Source organism: Perca fluviatilis, chromosome 3, assembly GCF_010015445.1.
Source record: "Perca fluviatilis chromosome 3, GENO_Pfluv_1.0, whole genome shotgun sequence".
Classification (NCBI taxonomy): Eukaryota; Metazoa; Chordata; class Actinopteri; order Perciformes; family Percidae; genus Perca; species Perca fluviatilis.
Genome location: NC_053114.1, coordinates 7,923,023 through 7,949,973, shown reverse-complemented (window position 1 = coordinate 7,949,973; position 26,951 = coordinate 7,923,023). Strand labels below are relative to the sequence as shown.

Genomic DNA, 26,951 nt, shown 5'->3' with positions numbered 1-26,951 from the left:
TGTAAGGGATACTGGAGCTTGGTTGGGGTGGTGGGACTGCTTGCGGTGGGCGCCGGAAAATTTCCCTTATTTTCAAATCCAAAACTTGACAGGTATGTGTTATATATATACACTCAGCAAAAAAAGAAACTCCCTCACTTTCAACTGCTTTTATTTTCAGCCAACACGCGTAAAACTTTGTATGAACATACCAAATTCAACTACTAAGAACTAAACTGAACAACGTTTCACAGACATGTGACTAACCGAAATGGAAAAATGTGTCCCTGAACAAAGGATGGTCAAAATCAAAAGTTGCAGAACGTTACAGGGAAGACATCCTCCTCCCTCATGTGGTACCCTTCCTGCAGGCTCATCCTGACATGACCCTCCAGCATGATAACGCCACCGGCCATACCGCTCGTTCTGTACGCGATTTCCTGCAAGACAGGAATGTTGGTGTTCTGCCATGGCCAGCGAAGAGCCCGGATCTCCATCCCATTGAGCACGTCTGGGACCTGTTTGATCGGAGGGTAAGGGCGAGAATCCTATGGCCAATGCAACGGCAGGTGGAAAGTGGGGTAAAAAGAAAAGTAAACCTGGTGCAGTCCATGAGGAGGAGATGCCAGATACTGACTGTGACTTTTGATTTTGACCATCCTTTGTTCAGGGACACATTTTTCCATTTCGGTTAGTCACATGTCTGTCAAACGTTGTTCAGTTTAGTTCTTAGTAGTTGAATTTTTTTATTTATTTATTGATATAAAGATTTTCATTTTCACAGTACATGCATATCGGTTCCAAATATCGCTTATTGGTGTCATTAATTACTAATAATGGGCATCGGTATCGGCCTTGATAAACCAGTATCGGTAGAACACTAGAAAATACACAATGGCTAAAACGATTCAAGACAGCTGAACACAAACAAGTACAATTTCACGGAAGGTTTCTTTGTAGCGCTGTAACACCGCGGGCTGAGGGTGTTCTATATAAAATATCTAGTGAAGATATCCTTAGTGTGGCCTGTGTCAGATGAGACCTCTCACCTGTTCCAGGATCTTCTGCAGGTGGCTGTAAGCTTCCTGAGAGGTGAGCTTCAGCTCCAGGATGAGTCGGTCTATCTTGTTGATGACCAGGACGGGCCTGATGTTCTCCAGCCACGCCTGGCGCAGCACAGCCTGGGTCTGCACACAACGCACACGCGCAATGAGAAAAAGAAATCCCTGTGACCCAGTTTTGCAAGGCCGATGGACAAACATGTAATTTCTATGTGTAATAGCAGTAGTAATTTACACAACACAATCATTTATTTATTTCCTCCAGAAATACTGCTTTTTGGCACTCTTGTAGAAGTGGCTCTCCTTTGAGATGACAATACCAGCATTGGCCCCAAGCCAATTTGAGTTTGAGACTTCTGGTCTAAAAGGTAAATGCACAGGCAACTTGTCATTTTAACACTTTTTAGGGGAAAAAATAATGAGATATAACATTCTAATTAATGAGCTTTGGAGGAGCTGGTAGGTGGATTTTGTTATTGTTGGACAGAGACAGGCTAGACCAGGGGTCACCAACCTTTTCTAAACTGAGAGCTACTTCATGGGTACTGAGTCATACGAAGGGCTACCAGTTTGATACTCTTCTGAAATAACAAATGTGCTCAGTTTGCCTTTAGTTATATATGTTTATTAATGATAGTTATATATGATTATAAATGATTAATGATGCTCATCTATGTGAAGACACTGATCATGTTAATGATTTCTCACAATAATTATCAACAATAATTAAACAAGGTGGGAAACAGATAATATCGATATTCAGTGTTCATTTTTAGAACAGGCCTGAGGGCTACTCATGTGGTCCTTGGGGGCTACCTGGTGTGCTAGATGTTTGAGTATGTTTACATGCACACTAATAATCCACTATTATTCCGAATATGACAATATTCCAAATAGGGATGCAACGATTATAGAATTTGTTGGTACGATTATTGTACCAACAAATTCTAATAGCTCTAATTATATGTGTGCCTGCTCTACCCACTGAACGAACCCGGCCTTTTGAAACGGGAATAACACAATAACTGTTTTTAAACTGATTACATGATCAACCTTTTCATTTAAATTCATCTGAAAAGATTAGAGACTAGAGGTGAATAAGTCACGCCACAAACTAAAGGCCAAGTTGGCAACAACAGTGCTGTCCTTTGGGCCCTGAAAAAGCTAGAAACGGCCCTGCTAGCTGGTGTTTCTAAAAGTTGGAGGAGCTGCTAGACAAGATGCACCTGTCACAGGGAGATGCGCAGCATGTCGCCAAGGAATAAATGCGATGTAGAGATCTCTTTGCAGCCTTATATCCCATAGGGGATGAAGAGGAGTAAGTAACGTTAAATGGTAACGTTAAGTGGTAACGTGAGTGATGGATCCCAGGTAACTTACAGGCAAGTCCCGCCCTACGAAGCAGCTCGATTGGTTGGGGTTAGGCATTGACCTCGAGTGGTTGAGGTTAGGATAGCCGATTGGTCAGGGGATAGGACCTGAACAAATCAGGTTACGTTACCTTGCATAACCACGGACCAATAGTAGCGTGTGGATGCTAGTTGTGTGGGTTCCAGAGTTTTGCCTCTTAACATTACGTTATCTTAAATGCACTAAATGCAAACGTCGGCGCCTGACTCGTTAGCTGTTAACTGTAACGTTATCATTAACATTAAACAGCCCAACGTTAGGTAACTGGTAATGTTAACAAGCTAACAAACACTTAACAACAACATTAGTAAACAACTTGGGTTAAATTCACTGTTGTTGCAGCAGCAGCTGTCGTGAGGTCAGCTCTGCTCTGTGTTTTCCAGGTGTTTGCTAACTTTATGCAACGATAAAAACTTGCAGCAGTAAGTTATCCCACCACAGGGAGCCGTACATCACTCTGACAGTCAATTCTCGCGGTGACCGGACCGGCATCTGATATGCCGTGTGTGTGTGTGTCTGCACAAATGTTTATGTTGTCAAGGAGGTTTAACTACACATAACATGCAGTCAGTTAACACTCGGTGTAGCGGAGCCTTTACGATTAATTAACATGACGTTTAAAGGGCAGTTAAAGGTGCACTATGAGTTCCTGCATGGTTTCAGTGCGATTTAATTTTTGTCTCTAATCGTAGGCATCTCTCCTGGATCCGCTAGCTGCCTGCCCCCCTGAACACACTGTGAAAAAGCCCGGTCTGAGGAGACAACACAGGGGTCGTAAACAAGCACTAGGGGCACAGGATGTGCACCAAAATACAACAAACCACGTTCCAGCCAATCACCGACAAAATGGTTGGGGAGAAGGGTGCTTTTAGAGCAGCAGCCTTAATTTCAGTGAAAAAGACGCACTAACCCCCACCCCCAACCATCTTGTCGGTGATTGGCTGGAACATGGTTTGTATTCAGGGGGCAGGCAGCTAGTGGATCAAGGAGAGATGCCTACAATTTGAGACAAAAATGAAAGCGCGCTATAACCATGCAGGAACTCATAGTGCACCTTTAATAGTGACATTGGTTAACTGCTGCATCCCCAATTCCAAATATGATTCAGGTCATGTAAACAGCATAGTCCGAATAACACCTTTTTTCAAACTTAGCATTTTCCGATTAAAACGTGATATGTCGCTATCATTTGGGTTTTAGAAGCATTCTTTGGACATGTAAACAGCGCATTTAGAATCTGCGTCTTAACCGGGGTTAACGGCCAGTTCAGTTTACAGCTTATGGTCAACTCTGTGCGTCACTATGGTCACTGTACACAAACCAACCAGCCAACAGTTCAAGTGAGTCCGGCTGCGGTAGAGATGCATGGCCAAAAGAAAAGAAGCAGAAGCATAGCTACTTTTAAACATTATCAAAGACTTGGATATCAACAGGTTTTTGGATATGCACAAACATCGCAACGCCAACCTTTTCAAGAAGCTGGTTGAAGGAATGAAAGAGGGACACTGTGTTCGCATGCTCCAACAAGTCCACCACCAAGGATAACTTCCTATTTTAAACCGCTGCATGTAAACGGTAATATTAGTGGAATATTCACTTTCATTAGCCATGTAAACAGCTTAGTCAGAATATCGCCTTTTTTGGAATAAGGGCAAAAAAGGAATATTATGTGCATGTAAACGTAGTCAGTGTTAAGCTGTAAAATGAGACCGTCTGTGACCAAGTCGAGCCAAAGCCATGCACCGTCCACTGGCCCAACTTTCTCGGCTCGGATTGGTTGTTTTCCTCATGCCATAAGGAGCACCAGGAAAAGGCAGAGGAGCTGATTAACAGTCAGCACCCTAACCTCACAGTTAGTGTTTCATTTCAAATATCAAATCCAATCAAATATACTGGAGAACAGACACAAAAATAAGTCTGACTACTAAGAGAGGGCAGACTTGGTGTGTTCACAGGAAAGACTGTGGATCTGTAGTAAATACTAGTAAAAACTAACATACAGCATGAGACATTAAAGGGATACGCCACCGTTTGTTGAAATAGGGCTTATCACGGTCTCCCCTAGCTGTAGATAGGTGGGCCAACGTATTTTTTGTGCATCCATCGTTTTAGTCCGGTGCAACACCGGCAGCGCCGCCGCTAGTTAGCTTAGCGTAGTGAATGGAATCCTGTGTTGCCGGTTAGCATGTTGTGAGTAAAAGTGAGCCAACAAAAGACAAAAAAAACAACCTAATTACTTGCACTGAGACAAAAAATGCATTGGCCCACCTATCTACAGCCAGGGTAGACCGTGATAAGCCCTATTTCAACAAACGGTGGCGTATTCCTTTAAGTCAACGGTGATGTTTACCTGAGGACACACTCCCTCCACAGCATCAACAACTATAATGGCCCCGTCACACAGGCGGACAGCAGTGGAAACCTCTGAGGAGAAGTCAATGTGACCAGGAGAGTCGATCAGATTTAGTAGGTAGTCCTGATCTCCTGAGGGGACAAAAGGCACACAGACACTATTCAGAGTCTTCTCCTCCAAATCTCCATGCTTAATCAGCAGAGTATTTATCAGCTTTTAATGTAAAGCAGGGTTTTCCCCACCATTATAAGGTGCAGCACCCGAGCCGTTTTTGTCAACACCTAAGCCGAATGACTGTGAAATGCTGAAAAAAAAAAAAAGCACCACAAACAGAAAAAAAGGATCAACCTAACTAGAGATGCACCAATTACAATTTTCTAGGCCGATTCGGATTTCCGATTTTTCATTGAGTTTGACCTGACGATACCGATTTTAGCCGATTCCGATTTAATTTTTTCTAACCACTTTACAGCACCCACAAATATTAATTTTCTATATTTTCTTTAATAGAACATTTTACATTTTGCCCAGAACATTGAACATTTTTTGAACAGATAATCGATCGTTAGATCGTTAAATAGAACTATATAAATTACTCCTGTGGAAAAAAAAAAAAAATAAAAAATTTTTTTTTTTTTAATAAAAAAAAATATTTAATATATTTGACCAATAACTTCTAACACTATTAAAAGAGGTAATGGCAATAACAACAAACAAAATTTTATTATTGTATTTGTATTATACTTGTTATTTTTTTACTTATTTAGTTGTTATTTTCTATCTCTTTTTAAAGTGCTCTTGAATGTTACCCAACTCTACTCAGATCTGATGATTGTAGTTGGACTTTTTTTAGTAAGTTTTGTCTTTAAGCTTTTTAAGTGGTATTTATTATTATTTGGCTTTTGCAAAGTTTTTGACATGTTTTTTTCCGATCATCATCGTGTCTTAAATAACGTTATTGTTCTTCTCCCCCCCTTCCCACGTCAGAGAATGCTTGTTGATTTGAATGTGCTGGTGGCCAAGGGCCTTGCTCAAGGGAACCTCAGTGGTGGTAATGAGGGAGGGACAAGCGCTGCTCTTTCACTTTTCCCCACCCAGATTTTATCCTGTCGGTCCAGGGATTGAACCGACGACCTCCCGGTCACAAGCTCGCTTCTCTAACCTTTAGGCCACCACTGCCCTAGATGATGAAGACGGCTGCATATTAAAGCAAAGGAGTCCTGGAAGAAGGGGGTTTTCTTGGGTGGCAATTAGGTGTGGGGAAATTTTTTTTTAAATCGTACGTATTGAAGATTTCTGACTAGAATTAATATTTGTTATTTATTTTTTTCGACGTGTCGACGCAAAAATATGAAGTCTACATCATTTTGATGTTGATGCGTCGACGCGTCGCTACAGGCCTACTAAATTCACCATGAAACAATTGAATGCACGGTTTTTGTCTTCTTTATGGCATAATTCTCTTGGTCCTGTAGATAGCTGGACAAAATGAAGATGACTTGCAATCATGTCCAGTTATTCCACTTAAGTAACAACAGAGGCTGATGGCAAAACCTTGCTTACCATTTCTGTAATGCAGGGAGATGGCACTGGACTTCATGGTGATTCCTCTGATCTGTTCATCCTCCCGGCTGTCCAGATACCTCAGCTGGTACATTAACACACCACAAATAAGCACAAATAATGACAACCAAACAGCATAAAGAAGACCTCTGTAGCAAATAAAGCCACTTACCTTCCCAGCCAGCCGACTTGATATGATACCATTACTTGCCACCAAGCAGTCAGCCAGAGTAGTTTTGCCTGCAAAGATGCAAAGAACATTACATTTTTTCGACAAGAATAACCTTTGATTGAGCTTAAAATCTGAAGACGCACTGCTTTTGTATTTTTTTTATATATCATTTTAAGTTGAATATCTTAGAATTGACTGTATTTGTTTTGTAATACATTGACATTTTATATACAAAATATCAACAAACTGAAAATACAATTTATAATTAAAGCAACGCTAGAGAACTTTTCCCACTTCCGTCCCCCTACAGGTTGTCTCATTGGAACTACAGCTCGCGCTACCCGATCTGGCAAACTTGCATAATGTTATGTAATGGACAATTCTGCTTCCAACCTGTAGGGGGACCGAAGCGGGAAAAGTTCTCTAGTGTTGGTTTAATAAAAATAGTTTTTGGAGATAATTATGCTGTGATAATTGTATTCATATATCAAATCTCTCAAAATGTTAAATGTATTTCTATAACAATAAGTAAAAATGCTGTTTTTGTCATAAAGTGTAGTTAGTTAACACTCAGTGGTTGCTACTGTATGATTTGGCAACTGACAATTGAAGTTATTAAAGTGGACATTTATGTAAATATGTGTTACTTTCTATTCTAAGTACTGAGCCCATCAACAGGTAAATACCAAGTCAAGAACATATTAAAAGGAATATGGCTTTGCCATGTACTATGGATCGACCGATACTGTTTTTTCCGGGCCAATACCGATACTAATTATTATTAGTTTATGAAACCGACAACCGATATTTGGAACCGATACAGTATGCATTTACAGTAAAAATTAAAAACTTTCAGTCAAAATTAACATTTTGGAATGGTACAAACTCCAACACATAAGTTTGTTTAAATGCTTTAAGCAATTATTTCATAAAAATTAAACTTTAAACATACACATTAAGAAAATAAAGAATAAATAAAAACAAAAATAGCTTCCTGAAGTTTAAACAGGAGTTGGAGAGTGCTTACAGAGCTGTAGCGCACTTTATAGTTAATTAACACGATTGGTTATTATAGCAACACCAAATTGCCAAATATCGGCCACAATAATCGGGCAGGCCGATAATTGGTCGTCGACCCCCACCATGTACAGTAAATAACTGAGCAAACATCAGGGCTCGCTGTTGCTAATACAGACACTGAACTCACCATGGTCAACATGTGCCAGAATGCAAAGGTTTCTAATGTTGGCAGGGTTTCTCTGCAGTGCAATGATCTTATCCAGGCTGGTGTGTCCCATGGTGAACACCTAAAACAAATGGCAACACGAAACGTACAGGCTGGTAGCGTAAGCTGCTAATTTCTTACTAACATAGCAGGGTTAAATTACGGTGATAGGACAGCAACACAGTAACGTTAACGTTGCATCAAGCTATGTTACAGTGCAGGCTTACTGGCTATAAAGTTGGCTAGCGTTGGCAGCGCGGTGTGGTTGTATCAAAGGGTTTCAACAGTGTGTGGTTTTAAAACGTGGACTTTGTTAACGTGAGTACAATGAACACGAAGGGTGAAACTAGACTGGACGTTAACTAGGTACTGACACTGGGGTTTCTCTCTGTGAATTGTGACAGGTGATATCTGCTAACACTGTGGCTAACCTAAACCAAACTTCTCCCAGAAAGAAGAATAAGACCTAACCTGGCTTCTAGAGTCTACACACAATACCACTGTCACGCGCTACGCTGCCGTGTCGAGTAAAATACATCAGTATTGTGAGAATAAGCACATATTTTAAAGACATGTGGACATTTTCAACTCACGCTGTTTTCCCGGAAGTTGATGAGCCAAATTAGCCACGCCCACTAGCTAACATAGGTGCTGTATTCAGAGAACATGGTAAAAACGAGATCTATCCTACGAGTTCATTTTGTAGCCAAAAGCAGTTTAAATAGCCTGTAGCCTACTTGCCAGTTACAGTGTTATTTGGTTTTTAGTTAAATACTGCTAGAAAACAACAATATTTCGATTCACTACCAAAAATCGTCTGATACTTTCCAATTTTAACAAAGTATGCATTCCCTAACAAAGGCTCTTTTCTTTTGATTTTTTTTTTTACATGTCAGTGAATGCAACACATCGCTCAATGCTGTGACGCTCTGTGGTTGCTAGGTTACCAGATGGAAGAACATATTTGGGAAAAATTGTGGTAAATTCATAAGTCTAGATAGAACCCTTTGCTGCACCCGACCAGAACCCGAAAAATCTAAAAATGATATAGAAAGTGGCATAACATTTGAAGTAAATAACATACAGAGACAAATGAACACATTTTCCCATACAATTCTGACCCCAGGAATTTAATGGAATGGTTATTTTTGACATTATTGACCCTATTTCTGGACAGAAATAGCAAAAAATGGCCAAAGATGTGTAGAGGATCAACTATTTCTTCGTTTTCTCAAGCGCATAGGGTAATTTTTTTTCACAACTTGTTATTTCTTTATCATTCAAGTGTCTATTTTAAGATTAAATTGGGTGCCAAGCTGAAATAATGTCCAAAATGCTTTATTTTTAAGCCTTTGCACCAAACCCGAAAAATCTATATATGATATAAAGTGGCATAACTTTTGATGCAAATAACTAACAAATGGACATATTTTTCTATACAATTATGACCCCAGGAATGTAATGGAATGGTTATTTTTGACATTTATAACATTTACTCTGTTTTTTTAATTTATGGCCAAAAATCTATAAATAATAAAAGTTGACCTAAACTACTCATCTTCCTCATCATCACTGAAGAGATCTTCTAAGTCTATTTCTTCCAGCACTTCATCCTCATCATCATGTTCATACTCTCCATCCTCTTCATCCACAGTTGTTGTTGTTGTTGTTGGAATCTTGTCAAGAGCTGCCTGCTCTTCTGACTCTGCTCTCTGAGCCAGTACCTCAACAAGAGAAGGAGGGAGGATGGATCCAATTGTCCAAACAGGTTCCAACTCCTCCTCCTCTCCTGTCTTCTCCCAGCCCATGCCTGGATCCAGGGCTGGACTGGCCATCTGGCATACTGGGCATTTTCCAAGTGGGCCGAATCGCCGATAAATAGGTCTTTTTTTTTTGTTCCTGCTGTGCTTTCACTCAGTCTTTGCAGAAAAAACAATAGGACACCCATTTTGCTCCTAACTGCTTGGTTTTTACCTAGGGACAGTCAATAAATTACGTTCTGAACTTCATTTATTTCCAATAGCTTGTATATTAGATGTTCTAAACACCCCAGACCAATGCAGAACTGTTCTGCTATGTGGTACAAATGAGACACACCTCACTATAAATTAATATTTTGCCCCTACTATTTTATTAATATTTTTTTAATAATCCCATTAATGTCCTATGAAAAACAGCGTTTTGCTCAATAGCGTCCAAGTTATGGGACCCAAACACCCCAGAAAAATGCAGAACTGTTCTTCAATGTGGTATTATGGGACCCAAACCAATGCAGAGCTGTTCTGCGATGTGGTACTAATGAGACACACCTCACTACAAATTAATATTTTGCATCTCCTTTTTTATGATTTTTTTTAAAGAATCGCATTCATTTCCTATGGAAAACGACGTTTTGCTAAATAGCGTCCAAGTTATGGGACCCAAACACCCCAGACCAATGCAGAGCTGTTCTGCTATGTGGTACTAATAAGACACACCTCACTATAAATTAATATTTTGCACCTACCATTTCCAGGGTTCCTACACATTTCTCATTTCAAAATTCCATACTTTTTCCATACTCTATTATTTTTAACCTATTGGACATCAGCGCACATTTTTTGTAGATGTAAACATCCTACTGTTAAGGACACATAAGGTAGGCCTAATCTAAAGCATTCCAGTTAGAATTGTATCGAGCTGGTCATCATTAAAGGAGAATTCCGGCCAATTTTTACGTTAATCTTGATCGCTATAGCTATGCGAGTGCTTTCGATAGAAAAAAACCCGATCTGGATTGGTCCTAGCAAACTAGAGTTGCTGCAGCTACGTGTACAAGCGTCCACTAAGCTAAAATGGCAGTTGTTGGGGCAAGTTTTAGAGTGCCTTTGTGCCTCTTAACAGACACAAATTGCAATTAATATATCTTTGCCACATGAACAGAGCCCTAACGTGACAACAAGATGCGTTTTCAACTCAGACATTGTTTAAATTCACCTACTCTGTCTTGATCCTGCCGGTGGGTAGCTTGGCCTTTTAGCTGCTAGCTGCTAGCTGCCGTCCGTGATAACTCCCGCAGCCGACAAAAATCCTCCAAGCGCCCGGTAGTCTGGTGGATGTCATCCAGAGGACAGATCATGCCTTTGCGGCAAAAAACTTTAGTTTATTTACCCCTCAAAAATAGGTAATTGAGCACTGTAGTGGTTATGACCATATCAGTGACTATGTATCTATATGGAAACAGGATAAATGATGTCTGTGGCATGCACAGTAATAGCGTTACTGAAGCCTAGCTGTAGCCTCGCGCTGTCTCCTGGGAATTCAGTTGTAGCATGAAAAGGTAAACAGTAGTGTGCAGATCGAAGCGTAGTGTGTGAAGAGTGAAGAGCAGAGTTGTTCACAAGGGGCGTAGCGTAGTAACGTAACTATGGCAAATATAGCAGATATACAACACACTGAAGAGCCTTTTGAGTTTGATGGTCGTCCTTATTTATTCGAACCCGAGTATACAGACGAAGAACTACCCTCACAAGAGTTGGAAAGAACAAGACAGACAGAGAGGGGCAACAGGCAGATGAACTTGCTGCTCCAAGTGCAAGCTAAAGCTAGCCTTCAGTAACGTTATTACTGTTCAAGCCACAGAAATCATTTATCCCGTTTCCGTGTAGATCACACGTGTCAAACTCAAGGCCCGCGGGCCAAATCCGGCCCCTTGCTGATTATGATCCGGCCCACATATCAATTTAGGTTCACAATAGATTTTGGCCCACCTAGTTGTGCGCCAAAACCAAAAACAGGGGAATGTGTTTTTTTTAACTGTAGTTACGCGACACTTCATGTCACAAATCCCTTCATATTTAGGCAGAAACGTTGTAAAAAAAAAAAGGTACCAAGTCGTGAGTCGTGACTTGAAGTCACAGCACCAGTTCTCACACAAATTCACCCAGACAGCTGCCGTTTATATCAGAGTCATTTGACTTTTTGACCAAAGGTGCACATTGCAACAGGAGAAAAAGATACTGGTCCAGCAGAATAAAAAGTTTGAAAACATGGAATTCAAATCCAGAGAGATTGAACCGCAAATTAATTTCTATCTCAGTTCACTTGAAGAACAAGTGCGGTGTGAACTGAAGGACAGCGAGGCGAGGCTCACCCAATGTGAATCTGAGGGAAGAGTTCACCTGATAATCCGAGAGGATTTGCTGGCCAATCTCCTCGATCAGCTCCAACAACAGAGAGAGGGCAGCACTTTGAGCCATGACAAAAAGCTGATGCAGAGGGAGATGTGTGACTTGAAAGTTCAGCTGGCTGAACGTGTCCCCTCCCCACCCAGGGAAACAGAGTATGTGAAATCCCAGCTGGGAAAAATCAGCAACAGGCTGTGAAAAGCCCAAAAACATCTCGACCTGCAGTACTTTATTACTGAAGACCTGAAAGTCGAATTGGAGCAGATGAAGAGTGAGAAAGAGCTGATGCAGAGGGAGATGTGTGACTTGAAAGTTCAGCTGGCTGAACGTGTCCCCTCCCCACCCAGGGAAACAGATAATCTGAAATCCCAGCTGGGAAAAATCTCCAACAGGCTGCAAAATGCCCAAAAAGATCTCAACCTGCAGTACTTCATTACTGAATACCTGAAAATTGAATTGGAGCAGATGAAGAGTGAGAAAGAGGCCCTTAAAAATAAAGTGGAGACTCAGAAGATGGACTTTCGTAAAGAGAGACAGATGCTCGCGGTAGGTAAGACCACCAATGTGAGGTTGGAAAGCTATCTGGAAATTGAGAGGGCTCAAGCTCAAGAGCTGAAGGATAAACGGAGCAAGATGGAGGAAACTCTCCGAAATCAAGATGAGGAGGCAAAGGAGGTACTGGAAAGATCCCAGGCTTCCCATAGAGCCCAGCTGGAAGAGGCTCTGGCTGAACGTGTCCACTCCCCACCCAGGGAAACAGAGTATCTGAAATCCCAGCTGGGAAAAATCTCCAACAGGCTGCGAAAAGCCCAAAAAGATCTCAACCTGCAGTACTTCATTACTGAAGACCTGAAAGTCGAATTGGAGCAGATGAAGAGTGAGAAAGAGGCCCTTAAAAATAAAGTGGAGACTCAGAAGATGGACTTTCGTAAGGAAAGACAGATGCTCGCAGTAGCTAAGACCAATGTGGAGTTAGAGTTGGAGAGCTATCTGGAGATGGAGAGGGCTCAAGCTCACGAGCTAAAGGATAAACTGAGCAAGACGGAGGAAGCTCTCCTAAAACAGGAAGAGGAAAAGACAATACTGGAAAGATCCCAGGCTTCCCAGAGAGCCCAGCTGGAGAACATCCTGGCTGCTCTGAAGAAGGCTGAGCAGCAGCTGGAGAGTCAGCTCCAGGAGTGGAAGGAGGACAAGTTATCCCTCCTTCAGGCCACAGAAAGCCTGAAGCTGAATCAGCAGGAAAAGGAGCAGGAGTGGGAAAGGACGGAGAGCACCATGAGGTCCCAGCTGGTAGATCTTCAGAGCCAGATAATGGAAAAGCAGAAGAAGAAGAATAAGAAGTGGTATAGAAAGCTTTTCCCTGGGTGAGGAAAAGAACATGCATTTCTACTTGTATAATGTGTGTTTGTGTGTGTGTGTGTGTGTGTGTGTGTTTGTGTGGGGGGGGTCTCAGTGTGTGTGTGTGTGTGTGTTTGTGTGTGCGTCTGTGTGTGTGTGTGTGTTTGTGTGTGTGTGGGGGGGTCAGTGTGTGTGTCTGTGTGTGTTTGTGTGTTTATGTGTGTGTGTGTCTGTGTGTGTTTGTATGTGTGTGTGTGTGAGTCTCTGTGTGTGTGTGTGTGTGTGTGTGTGTGTGTGTGTGTGTTTGCACGCAGTGCATTTGATGCGTCAGTGCAGTAGTGTTGGAGTAGTAGTGCTTGTAGTTGCATGCTGCTTCTGCTTGCCACTGTCTGCTTTCAGCTACTGCCACCGGATAGCCCTTTGTTTTCAGGGGTGAAACAGGAGTACTCGTACACGCCTCCCCATGTCACACATGGTAACTGGTCCCTTGTGGCTCCAGGCTAAGTTGTACGGGATCTCGGAGCAGCAGTGGGCCCCAGAGACGTGGCATTCAGGCCCATCGATGAGTGGAAACGCCCTGATGCCCGTCAACCAATGTCCCAGTTATGGGTAAATAGCCCCAGCTATGGGTAAATAGTGAAGACCCCAACGGCAGCTCAGTTGCAATATGGTGGTGTGAGAACCACCACAACAGCTATGAAGGGCGGAAGAAGGCAACCCCACAGCCACGTGGGTTAACTCGGGAGGGTACAGTGGCTAGGGGGGCAAACCCCGAAGACAAACCTGCACCTGGGGACAGACACAGGTGGAGTCCAAATGCCTGGACCATCGGCAGCCCCTTGCAACTCCTGCCAGACAAAGGTTGTCATGGGTTCCCTCATGCCACTGGAGGTCCATCTGGTAGGAGAGAAGATGGTGGGAGGTCTGCCCCCCCAAAAAAAGTCCTGTGGCAATGTGAGGAAACTGAAACTAGTCCTCAAAACTATATAATAACTACTGCATACACACAAACAGTAGCTACACAAATAATCCAATCCAATGCCAGGGCCCATTTTTTGTCCCAGTCCAGCCCTGCCTGGATCATATGGTTTGGGGCTCTCGATAATTGCCTCATCTGCTCTCTTATAGCAGGCAACTCTGTAGTTGGCTCTCTGTACATGTGGGATGACACAGACTTTGGGGGGTGGCAGGCGTTCCAGGTCTACTTTTGACTTTGAGTCCAGGACTTTGTCAGCACCGACTATTTTTCTCAACATCTTGGCACGTACTGCGTCAACTGATGTCATCCATACTTGGCCATATATGATGCATGTGTAGCTGAATACTACATAATGTAACAATTAATACATAAGACAACAACTGCATGACTTCAAATGTTTAAGAGCCCAAATATGGTCTGCAATTGTACATGTGTGAAGTTGATAATATTCACAATTCCAGAGCCATTTGGTCTACCTATCATTGTAGAGCCTAAATATTGATTACAAAGCATTGTGTATAGGGTGACTGCTTGAGATTTCTGTCAACTTACCTTTCCATTTGTTGATGTTAGGTCATGGGATTTCCTGTTAACACACACACCACTGCTTTCATTCTCAATCCAGGATGCTGCCTCATTGCTCCCCCAGACCTTGAGAAGCAGGTCACATAGCTGCTTCTTGTTCAGCTCATTACCAAGGAATGGCTTAAAGTCATAGGGCTTCCAGGTATTTGGACCATCAATTATATACTTCTCAGTAAAGCCACGCCTGAGCCTCTCCTGGGCTTTGATGGAATCTGGCTGGTAGCAATCTGTGGAGAACACAAAATTAGGTCCAGGAGCTGCATGCAAATCTCTCCACAGGTTGGTGGGAGGTTGGACATCATGTGGAAGGGGGCATTACCATCCTGTATGTAGAGGGGTAAGGCACTTCTTCATCCCTGTCCTTCAGCAGATGGTGAAGGATGGTGGCCTTATTTGTTTTTCGCAAAATAGCCATCAGGAGAGCCAAGGGCATGAGGAACAGGCGAGAGGGGATACCGCATGAGTTCCCCAATGTTGATGGGCATCTCCATAATCTGTGACTAGCTGATAGGCGAGTTACTCTTCCTGGTACACCAAAATGCCACCGCAGTCTTTGAAAACTCCCTTCCACTCTCACTAATGGCACCAGGGCCTTCCCTCGATGCACTGTCTGCCCTCATTTCTGTGACTGTTGAGTCCTCCATGTCACTGCTTGAGCTTATTCACGTCTATGTACCAGACCCACAACTTCCACCAGCTGCACCAGCCTCAGTCCCAGAGATGACAACCCCTCAACCCTTGTCTGTCCAGGAGCTTGTCCCAAGCTGTGAGGCCACAGCAACATCAACTCCTGCTCCTCTTCCAGAGCCCATCAGTAGACCACCATTGAGGGCCCCATGTGGAATCAAGAGTCAGCGGCAATGCTCTGCCAAATTTTCAGAGGACCACCGAAGGAAGATATAGCGGGATTTCTGGGACCTTATATACGAAGAAAAGAGAGCTTTTGTATTTCACTGTGTCAGCCAGATCACAAGGGCAAAGGTCTGTGCAAACCCAAGTAGGCGAAGCAGGTCTTTCATCTATAGGCTGAACAGGCGGAAACCCACAGCAAGTATGCAAACTCTTCTTCCTTTCTACACTAGGCAATCATCCAACAAATGATAGCATAGTCCTGTCAGTGATGGGCAAAGAACTAACATCAGACCTAGCTCCACCTGCTGACCAGAGAGGTAAACATGAGCCTGCAAACAAGCTCGACCTGGAACCCTTGTATGCTCATATTGAGTCTTTTAATCCAGCCACTACACGAGGGAGCATGCACCCTGCTGCCGGTATCTCGACAGTGACATCAGCATCAAGCTGATGTTTGTTGACTACTTGGAGAAAGGCCACCAGTGCGGCTATGACACCTATCGAAAAGCAGTAAGCTCTAAGAACATCAGTTTTGCCAAACTTGGAGAGGAGGAGTGCGAAAGCTGTTTGGTGCAAGACCAGCACACAAAGGAAATGCACCAGAAGGAAGCCCCAGAAAACTGTCTGCAGTGACAAGTGGAAAAACCATAAGGCCAAAGCTGTTGAAACCAGACTGCACTACCGTGCCAATGCAGATTGAGACTGGCCTGATAGTACGTCAGTCAGAAGTGTAGACCTGCAGAAAGGAACTTGGATTTGTTCTTAGCTAAGAACAAAATCTACGAACACTCAATAGCACTCTTACACACATTTGAGTGATGACAATTTGCTCCAAATAATTGGATACTGCATTTTATTTAATTCTACGGTCGCTTACAATGATAGTATTGTAATGTATTTCTGATCATTTGTTGAAGAAAAAAATCATAGTATGCAAAAAACACTAACACTGCAATTTACATCAGCAATTAAACTGATTAAATCCTGCGTTATTTGGTGATTGATCACACTATTTATAGGGCCAAAATGCAGTAGTGGAATAAAACAAAGTACAAATTCTTCGTTACTACTTAAGTACATTTTTCACATATCGTTAGCCTACTTTACTTAAGTAGACTCAATAGTGCATAGCCTACTTTTGACTTTTACTTTGTTACATTTTGCAGCAATTATCTATACTTTCTACTCCAGTACATTTCTACAACGTTCCGTTACATTTTCTGATCAGTTTCCCCCCCCCTGCCAAAACGTCTCACCAGTGAAGTTTGGTTTCCATAGATACTGTATATATGGGGCACCGCCGATCCAAGCCGGCTCTGGTGCTCCAGAGCCCGGGCGCAGCGCCTCTGACCCTCGGTAATACAGCCTCCGGTAAAAGTGAAAATGAAAATGTTTGTTTTTTATTATTCCTATTTTTTAAATCATAGTTGCCATCTATTTCTCTTCACAGCGTCGTTTACTCCTCCACCAGGCAGCGTAAGACGCGTTCATATCTTATTTATTTGGCTCAACCTCTTCACATCTCCTCCCCATTTTCCCTGCTTCACACACTTTATTTGCTTGGTTAAAGAAAATAAAACCTTCTTAAAATACATCCATGAATAAAACCAACCACATTCCGATTCTAATTTTTAAGTATGAACTATGAACTGAACTAGTTCATGTAGAAAGTGAACTTTCCCAACACTGGGTGCTGCTAGCCTACACTGTAACCCAAAGCAAGGGTCTTCATCACAGGCGGCAGAACCAGGGGATCTCGGCGTTGATAAACCAAATCAAATTGTCCTGAAAACCTTTCCTGCACGCTTGTTCTCAGGCAAAAAAAGAACTTTCAACAGCGCCTGGTATGGTAGCAGAAGTTGGATGGAATACTCCATCCAGGCAGACGCTGCATTCTGCTACCCATGCAGAAATTTCCGAGCACCCTCCTCTGCTGTAGACTCGACCTTTACGCTAAGTGAATTTTGCGATTGGAAGCATGTATTCGAGACTGGGAAAGGACTCAACAAACATGCATCATCAAAAGAACACCAGCTCTGTGAAGCTATGTGGAGAGATAAGGAGAGACGTGTTCAGACGGGTGCAGAAATGGCTACGTTGGTAAATACAGAACAAGTCTGTTATACGTGTAGAATTGTATGAATTGATTCAATGCTCATTTGGAAGATAATTAGGATAATGTTAGATGATGAGATTTATTTATTTTGTGCCCCCAAAATAAACAATGGCATGCCCTCTGTCAGTACCCTATCCGTTCTGCGCATGCGCAAAATGTTCGCGCATGCGCTGTTGTACGAAGATTTACGACACTGCACGATCTGTTCCACGCTTCCGGTCGACAGCCTCCACAGGCAAGCTAACGTTAGTTTAGCTAACAGCTAATTCGGCTAACCGCTAGCTGAGACAGCATGTAAACTTTAAAAGACCCTCAAAATAAAACTTGAAAATAAACGTTAACATATATAACAGCTGTTACGTCAGTTCTACTTTACTTGTGCTCACTTAAAATACAATCACTCAATACTTGTCTTTATTGTTATTACTGTAAAGTCTTGATTTAGCTGTAGCCTGCTTTTCCCATTAAGTTTGACTTAACGTTATTTTAGACTGAATCTAGCTGTCAGCTAGTGGTTAGCCGAATTAGCTGTTAGCTAAACAAACGTTAGCTTCCCGGTGGAGGCTAGCGTGGAACAGATCGTGCAGTGTCGTAAAACAGTATTATCATGCACATGCGCAGAACGGATCGTGCAGGCAGCATGGATCGGGTACCGACACCCTCCATGAATTTGTGTCTGGGGCCGGGTCTGTAGGCTATAGAGCTATCAACATCTTTTCCTGAAAAACAATATCATAATCTGTTTAATATTTCTTCACAGTCAATCAGTGCACATCTGGCGGTGTTGGTGCATAATTGTAATCGCCAGAACACAACAAAAGCAGCATTCATTGACACAGTTGCAATGACTCCAAGACTCAAGGTCTCTGTTGATATCATGAATCTCATGGATGTACTCTTATGAACACTTTAGATTACTTAAAAATGACCATGATATAAAGAATTACATTTTTGGAATAACTTAAAATACAAGTATTAGTATTAGTGTTAACATAGTGTCTTAAACAACTTTTAATTCAGAAAGGTTAACACCTCAAACAGGTGAATTCTGAGTAATTTAAAATTTTTCATGCGCGAGTGAGATGTTTATATTGGCTTGTGACACTGTTTGATTGGTTAGATGCTCCAGATATATCTTACAAGAAGGAATCAGACCATGGTGAAAGGTAATTCTTTTATATAAGGTGATTTTTTTTATTGTTTTTTTTATACATTTGTATTTTTATTTTTACTCTGTTGCTGTGATTGCTGTCTGTATTTTGGTTTTTGCTTCTATTGTTTTTCAGGGTTTGTCTACGTTTATGCATGTCTTGGTTAAAATGAAACTCAATAAACACATTGTTAACATTTTTTTTTAGAAAGGTTAACACCCCTAATCAGCTGATAAGAGAGCAGTAGAGAGTAATATAGACAGAGAAATAAGAATGAATGGCTGCAATCCTGCATGAAGTTGCACTAATCTTCATTCAACAATTTTTTGTTTAATTTTAGATGACACCCCTGGAGTACGACATTGTTGTGGGTATTATAAATGGCCATCACCACTGGACACTAGAGGTAAAATGATTCTTAACATCATAAATCTGCGAAAAATTTCATGTCGAGAAAAACGTATTGCATAATTTGTCATCCTCTTGGCAAGCTTCTGTCATGAATAACAATGCGAGGCCCTTTTCACATTTTATCAAATATTAGTTCTTGTTAGCTGAGCGGAGATGTCTCTCCCTCAGTTTCTGTAGGTTCCTATCTTGGTCGTATGCTCTACCGTGGTAGAGGCTTGTTCTCCATTGGTCACGATTCCGTGACAGTGTTGTCCATCGCTCAGGTTTTATGTCAAAGTCTATGAGATCTCTCTTTAACACGTCCTTGAAGCGCAGTTTAAGTCTGCCCATATGCCGAGTTCCCTCCTCCAATACTCCATGTAATACTGAGTGGGGAATGCAAGATCGTGGCATTCTGTTGATATTGCCTGCCCATCTCAGATGATTGAATTTCAGCCTTGTAGACAGGGGTTCAGAATTTATGACAGTAAACAGTTCTTCATTCGTCATCTTGTCCTCCCAGGTCTTTCCAATAATAAACTGCAAGTTTCTTGTGTGGAAAGCATTGATTCTACTCTCTTGGGAGCGATATGTAGGCCAGGTTTCAGATCCATATAGTAGTATGCTCAGTACACATGCTTCGTACACTCTAACTTTAGTTTGCACAGATAGATGTATATTGCTCCAGACTCGTTTGGTTAGATGACCAAAAGTAGAGGCTGCTTTTCCTAAGCGAGTGGATATTTCCAGATCTAGTGTGGTGTTGCGCGTCATAGTGGATCCCAGATAGGTAAACTTTTCCACATCCTCAAGAGTGATATCATTTATTGTGAATAAGTGAAAGTCAACAGCCTGTGACATGGTGACAGTTTTCTTCAGGCTGATGGTAAGCCCGAACTGGTCACATGATTTAGCAAAGCTGTCAAGTAGGGTCTGGAGCTGTTCTGGAGATGATGCACAGAGAGCAGCATCGTCAGCATAGAGTAGTTCTCGGATAACAAACTGCTGTGTTTTGGTTTTCGCCTTCAAGCGAGCCAAGTTAAAAAAGTTTCCATCATCTCGGGATAGTAATGAGACTCCTGTGGTGTCATGTATATCTTTGTAGGCTTTCTGGAATACATATGAAAAGTATATGCCGAAGAGTGTAGGCGCCAGTACGCACCCTTGCTTTACTCCTCTTGATTGAGAAACTCTCAGAAAGCTCGCCATCAAATTGTATTCTACCACGCATTCCATCATGGAATGATTGGATCAGTGACAGCAGAGTAGGGGGACAGCCGGCTTTCTGGAGCACTAGGAATAGTGAGTCTCTGTCGACATAATCAAAAGCCTTCGTGAGATCTACAAAAGCCATATAGAGTGGTTGTCGCTGTTCTCGTGATTTCTCTTGCAGTTGTCTAACAGCAAATATCATGTCAGTGGTGGAGCGCTGTGGTCTGAATCCACATTGTGACTCTGGGTATACCTCCTCTGCAATCTCCTGAAGACGTTTGAGCAGGATTCTAGCAAGTACCTTTCCAGTGACACTTAGTAGGGAGATGCCACGGTAGTTATTACAGTCTCCTCGATCACCCTTGTTCTTATACAGGGTGGTGATTTTAGCATTTTAAAATCTTGCGGTACCTGTTTGGCTGCCCAGCATTTCAGGATGAGATTGTGTATATGGTTGGCAAGTGGCAGTAACCCTGCCTGCAAGAGCTCACTTGGGATTTCATCTGCACCAGCAGCTTTTCCTTTGCTCATATTTGAGATTGTAGTTATCACTTCAGTTATGTCAGGTTCAGTATCGAGATGGCTATGACACCGAGAGGCAGGGAGACTTGAAAGAGTCCAATGGCAGGTGTTCCCCTCGGTTCCATAAAGTTCACTGTAATGTTCGATCCATCTCTCTAGTTTTCCAGCTTTATCGTCGATGGTGCTTCCATCTTTGTTCTTTAACACTCCACAGGTCTGGGCTGTGGGTCCTGTTTCAGCTTTAATTGACCTCTCGCCGGCCCCTCCCCAAAAACGGCCATTGTCCAATCACACATCATAGCAACCGTTACTATGTGAGCAGGTCCGACAAACAAGCAAGATGGTGAAGCGGTGCGCCCACGGCGTTTGTAAATCGGACACTAGATACCCCGAGAGATTGTCTGGAGGATTCATTTGCATTAACGTGTGTACTATTTGGCAGTCTGAAAACTGTTATTAAAGGCTGTAGAAAGAATGCGGAATGAAAAGAGATCATGCGGTCAACAGTGTTGCCGTAGTAAATCGGACTCCAGCTGAAGTTTATAGCCAAAACCGTGTGGACAAATGTGTTGAACATTACGAAGCATAAATACGTCTGCTCAAAGGTAAGGCTAACAGCTAACTAGTTACCGTGTTGTCTAGATCTACTAACTAGAGGCAAGAACACAAATTGGACCAAAGTTAACCTACTCTCTAAGCTAAGTTTAACGAGCCCTTTAGCTTTAGCCAACATTAGTTAACATGTTAGCTAATGCTAGCTACATTAGCTGCTGTTGTGTTGGGTCTTTGAGCTCCCCAACTTTATTTTTCGTCAGTTTACAACAAAGTAAAACATTTGAATATATCCCTCCACTGCATACTGTAACCCCTTTTGCCTCGATCTGGAGGATATCGCGGAGGTATTGCTCCATAAAAGGTCACTGACACGCACGGGTATACCTCCTCCCGTCATGGCAATCTGTCGCGCTGGTCGTGTTTGACCATTTGTTTGTCGGACGTAGCAACAGTAACTAAGGGGGGCGGGGCTTGGCGAAAGGCTAATTGCAGCAAACATTTCCCTGATGTCCCTGGCAGTTTCTATACGAGAGCAGAGAGAGTTCCAGTACTTCTGGACACACAGACGTACAGTGGCTTGAGCTGTGGATCTGGCTGAGCGATAGTTGTCTTGTGCCTGTCTAGTTGGTCTTGACCTAAGTCTTACCAATGCATCCCTCTTGTTCTCAAGCACAGGTTGAATAATGTGCAAGGATGATTTGTACCAGTCAGGATCTTGCTTCTTCCTTTTTCCATAAGTCTGTAATGCTGCATCATAGATTGTGCTCTTCAATACGTTCCAGAGCGTGTCCGGGTCGGAGGTTGAATCAGCTTCAGTGTTTCATCTAGTTTCTGGCAAAATTTCTTGTTTAGATCAGGTATCATTGTTTTGCTGACAAATTTTCTTTGACTGTCTAACTTGGTGTTGATATGGTCTCGGTTGAAGCAGCATTACTGACACAACCATGCTGTGATCCGTGTCTTTGACTTAGAACGAGGGTGACACCAAGTCATTTTCCTGTGTCTGAGGGAAATAAGGTGATACACAGGTTGTTTCTGCAGCAAAGCTCTAACAGTCGTTGGCCATTCTCATTCATGTGCCCCACACCAAACCTCCCAATACAAGCAGGCCAGCTTTGGTAATCATCACCAACACGAGCATTCATGTCTCCCAGGAGGACCAAACGCTCAGAGCTGGTGGAGGTCTTCATTGTATCTTCAAGTATAAGCTATGCTAGGTACAATTGCCTCAATGGGATCCCAGCTCCATTGTTGATGTATGGCCGTTGACTCAAAGAGTTCTTCCGACCTTAAAGGCAAGTTTTATTTTTAGTCTTGCCAGGGTGAACACCCACCCTCCTCATTCCCTGTACAGGGATATGAGGGCTCCAGATTAGTCGCCGGAGTACTCGACCATGAGACAGGTAGTACTGGGCTACATGATACCAGTAACAGGTTTTTCCAACCTGACCTGACCCTTAATAATTTTTTATAGTTCACATGAAAGACTGGAGACATAACTTATTTTTTAACACCGCAGACAATGGAGATGCCGCATGTGACAGGAGTGACTTTCCAGCAATTAATTTAATCCTTTTTTGAGTTTAACAGCAGAACAATGGGAATCTTTGAAAACTGGCTTCCCTGATGTAGCCACTGACAATTTGAAAGCTAATCTGATTCAAAAGCCTGTTTATCTACAATTAGGAGCCTAGAAGTGGATTTCACTGAGATCCTAGCTTTGTCAAATCTGTTAAACCCAAGGGGGTAAGCTTCGCTTCAGAACTCGAGCCATCTATGGCGCCATTTTGTTGCTCCCTGGCCATCACCTCCTGTTAGCATTCCGCTGACTGCCATTTTTTTTTTACGTCACTTGACTGCGAATAACTTTACATCTGAAGCGTTTAAAGACTATTTGTCCGTTGTTTATTTCTAAAGAAACACGACAATGTATAAAAGGCTCCATTACCTTGTACCTCACGTTATGGCTCCGTAGCAGACGTTTTTGTAAAAATAGGCTAACGATTGTGTCACATAGTAGAGGAATTACCGTATAGTACAGGATAAGCTTACAGGCAGTTTGGCTTATATGAGCTGTTTAGGATTAATTACTAATGTTAACTAGCATTTTCGTTAGCAATAATTAGCCTGTGCCTATGTTATCTCCTTACATATACCTACACTCTCTGTCTCTGTAAGATTGGGAATGATTGAGATTTCTCTTGGCGCAGCTACCAGAATACTTCCAACTTTCAGACACGTTGCTCACGTCACATTCTCTCAGTTGGAGGCTGCGCAGTAAAGCTGGCCATCACCGGAAAAGTGCTTCTAATAGCCTTCACTGGTCTCCGTCCACAGCAACGGGGTCTGTTGGTCCATTATATACTGTCTATGGTTAAACCTTTGTTCCTGGAGTTAAGGATGAAAACCAATGTAGCAGTAGGCCTGTGGAGAGTTTGAAGTCCAGTGTTGTGTCAAAGGATGCAGAGCCTCGACCAGGTAGTCAGAGAAAAAAATCATAAGAGCACCCAGGAAGAGGGAACACCACGGACAGAGGAGATGCCGGATGTGACAGGAGTAACTGTTCGCCAAATGATTGAATCCTCTTTTGACATCTTAACAGCAGAACAATGGTATTTTTTTTTAAAACAGGCTTCCCTCATGCCGCCAATGACATTATGACAGCTGATATTATTTCGGACATTACGGCTTGAACTGAAAGAAAAGAACAGCAAGAAGTTATATTGCGACATCGGTATGGAAAGTGATTTATGATCGGAAAGTCGTAGCTTTTTGGTCGATATTTGCCATGCCTTAATTTAATATATGTCAGAGTCATTTTATAGGGAGCACTTCTCTGAACTACCACTAACTGTCCCTCAGTTAACAGTAGAGACATGGGCAAGTACAGTATTAACATTAGGGGAGTTACAATGCATTTGCCACGAACAATTTCACCTAAGGCCTAAGAGAAGACTCTGAAAGAAGGCTTGGGGGCCAAAGAAAATCCTTCCTATGAAAGGAAATAGGAGGCTATTAATCCAGCTGGTGTTAGAAGGTAAGCTAAGTGTTCTATGATATTCCTGTATTGATAATTTTGTGAATGCTGATTCAACAGCATTTTGGACAGTGAGGACGGAGATTGGAAAAAGAAGCAGGACATTTTTATTTGTTGTTTTATGACAGAAGGATTAGCGACTAAATTTACAGCCCGGTCTCTCATAGCAGTTCGTGATATGGTCACGTTATTGAATCTATTGATTCGTGGACAGGACACGATAATGTCGTTTTTTTCGTGTGGTGATTACGAATTTTAAAGTAATGTATTTCAATGGGAAGCATATTTTGTGATCACAGAACGATGACGGTAGCGAGTAGTATTGATAATGCGAAAGTCCGCGCAGGGAAGTTGGTCAGGGTGGTGGATGGGTCAAACAACACAGGACTTTCACCCCGGAGACTGGGGATCACGTCCAACGTGTTGCAGTTGGTCTCACTGAATTCCGTAAAATGGGCATGGACTGGTAACAGCTCATTCCGTGGTGGTGGTACGGAATGTGTGAAAATTCCGTGTGGCCACCACGGAAAACAATACCAATGTAAAGTCAATGACAAGATGACGTAGCACGGTAGTGAGTAGTATGTAAGGCCGGAATTCCGCGCAAGGAGGTTAGTTGGGGTGGCGGATGGGTAAAACACAGGACTTTCACCCAAGAGAGCGGAGTTCGTGTTCCGCGTGTGGCGTGCGTTTGTCAGTTGTGTTTTTTTTTTTTTTTTAAGCATGTCCCGCGTATGGCACGGAACCATAAGCCCACCCACGACCTTTTCCTGAACCCAACAGTCCCGTTCTTGTCGCGTGTCACTGAACTGTAAGCCCACCCACGACCTTTTCCTGAACCCAACCGCTCCGTTGTTCTCGCGTGTCACGTAAGCCCGTGTTTCTTTTTCGGCGATCCGTGTTCATTTCACGGAATTCTTCCGTGGCAGTTTCACGGATTTTGTTGCAATTCCGTGAAACTGCCACGGATTTTGAGTTAAGGGCCCGTGTTCATTTCACGGAATTCTGTGAGATCAAGTTGTGCGGTTCCTTTCAGCATTATTCTCTTCCTAACCACAACCGTCCCGCTGTTGTCGGCGTGTCCCGCGTGTGACGGTTCCTTTCCCCGTTCTTCTTTTCCTAACCACAACCGTCCCGTTGTTGTAGCGTTTCATTTCCCCGTTGTTGTATGCCTCTGCGCCCGGGGATCGCGTCCCACATGTGGTGGTCCGTCCTGTTGTTGTGCCTGGCGTGTGGTGCCTTATTTCCACGTTGCGTCCCCCAGAGCAGGTTCGAAAATCGTGACCTGTACACGTAATATACGTCAAAATCGTGACCTGTATACGAATCAATAAATCAAAATAACGTGACTATTTCACGACCTGGCGTGAGACCGGGTTGTAATTTATGAAGATATACCTTTTATATTTTACATATTTTTTTAAGGTAAGTCAATATCAAAGGCATCTAGTTATTATCTAACATATAAATAAGTAAAAAGAATGTCGTAAATGCTAACATTGTAGTTTGCTAGCTAGCTAATATAACGTTTAACATTAGCAGACGTTAACATTACCTTAGCTCTATTTTAACATTCATGGCACTGTCACCTTATGCTTTTGGAGTAGCTAGTGTGATTTTGTGGTAGCCAAAGTGTGTCTTTACATTACGGATAGGCCGCTAATTTAGTTGGTAATTTGTCAGTGAGTTTTTTTTTATATTGACCGAGAAGCTAGATTAACGTAAACATTACTAGCCGCTATGCTACTGCGATTCGGGGTTTCCGAAGCAGTTCTCCACAGGCGAATTCCACCCGTTAGAATTTAAACCGTTAATGTTACGGATTTTCTGAAGCTGTTCTCAATGGGCGGAATCCATCCGTTAAAATTTTGTGTTTGAGCCGGTAAAGGCTGTAGGTTTAAAATGAATTAATAGAGCAATAGTCTGGCTGATACATTCAGAGAACAACTTAAGCAAAATAAAAGTTGAACTATACTATATTTTTGGCTTGTTTAGTAACGTCAGAATGAAATCACACATAAAACCGTTAAATAAAACTTAGCGTCACAGAACATAACCAGGCATAACATCAACTTTGCGTTTGGCATAACGAAATTCTTTTGTATTCACAATAATAGGCTAACGTTAACGTTTTTTATCAGTAGACGAGGAGATCGGTTTATAACGCATCATCAGCTTTTGATCTTGGCGCTAACGTAACGTTATTGTTTTAATAAGCACATAATCTGCAGGAGGACATCTATTGACACTAGGGTTCTATAACTAGATTGTACATAACTTAATCA

General features: G+C 42.4%; 1 protein-coding gene across 4 annotated transcripts in view; it reads right to left on the bottom strand.

Moving 5' to 3' along the window:
• efl1 (elongation factor like GTPase 1) overlaps positions 1 to 10,762 on the bottom strand; it is a 130,456-nt gene extending 119,694 nt beyond the window's left edge. The window contains exons 1-6 of one of the 4 annotated variants that reach the window (XM_039794987.1): positions 10,744 to 10,762; positions 7,746 to 7,845; positions 6,539 to 6,606; positions 6,367 to 6,451; positions 4,801 to 4,934; positions 1,029 to 1,166 (exon numbers count right to left, since the gene is read on the bottom strand). In XM_039794987.1, the coding sequence (XP_039650921.1) occupies positions 1,029 to 1,166; positions 4,801 to 4,934; positions 6,367 to 6,451; positions 6,539 to 6,606; positions 7,746 to 7,836 (516 nt within the window). In that variant the 5' untranslated portion in view covers positions 7,837 to 7,845; positions 10,744 to 10,762. The other 3 variants (XM_039794985.1, XM_039794984.1, XM_039794986.1) reach the window with 3 other exon arrangements.
• Between the last annotated feature and the right edge of the window lie 16,189 nt (positions 10,763 to 26,951).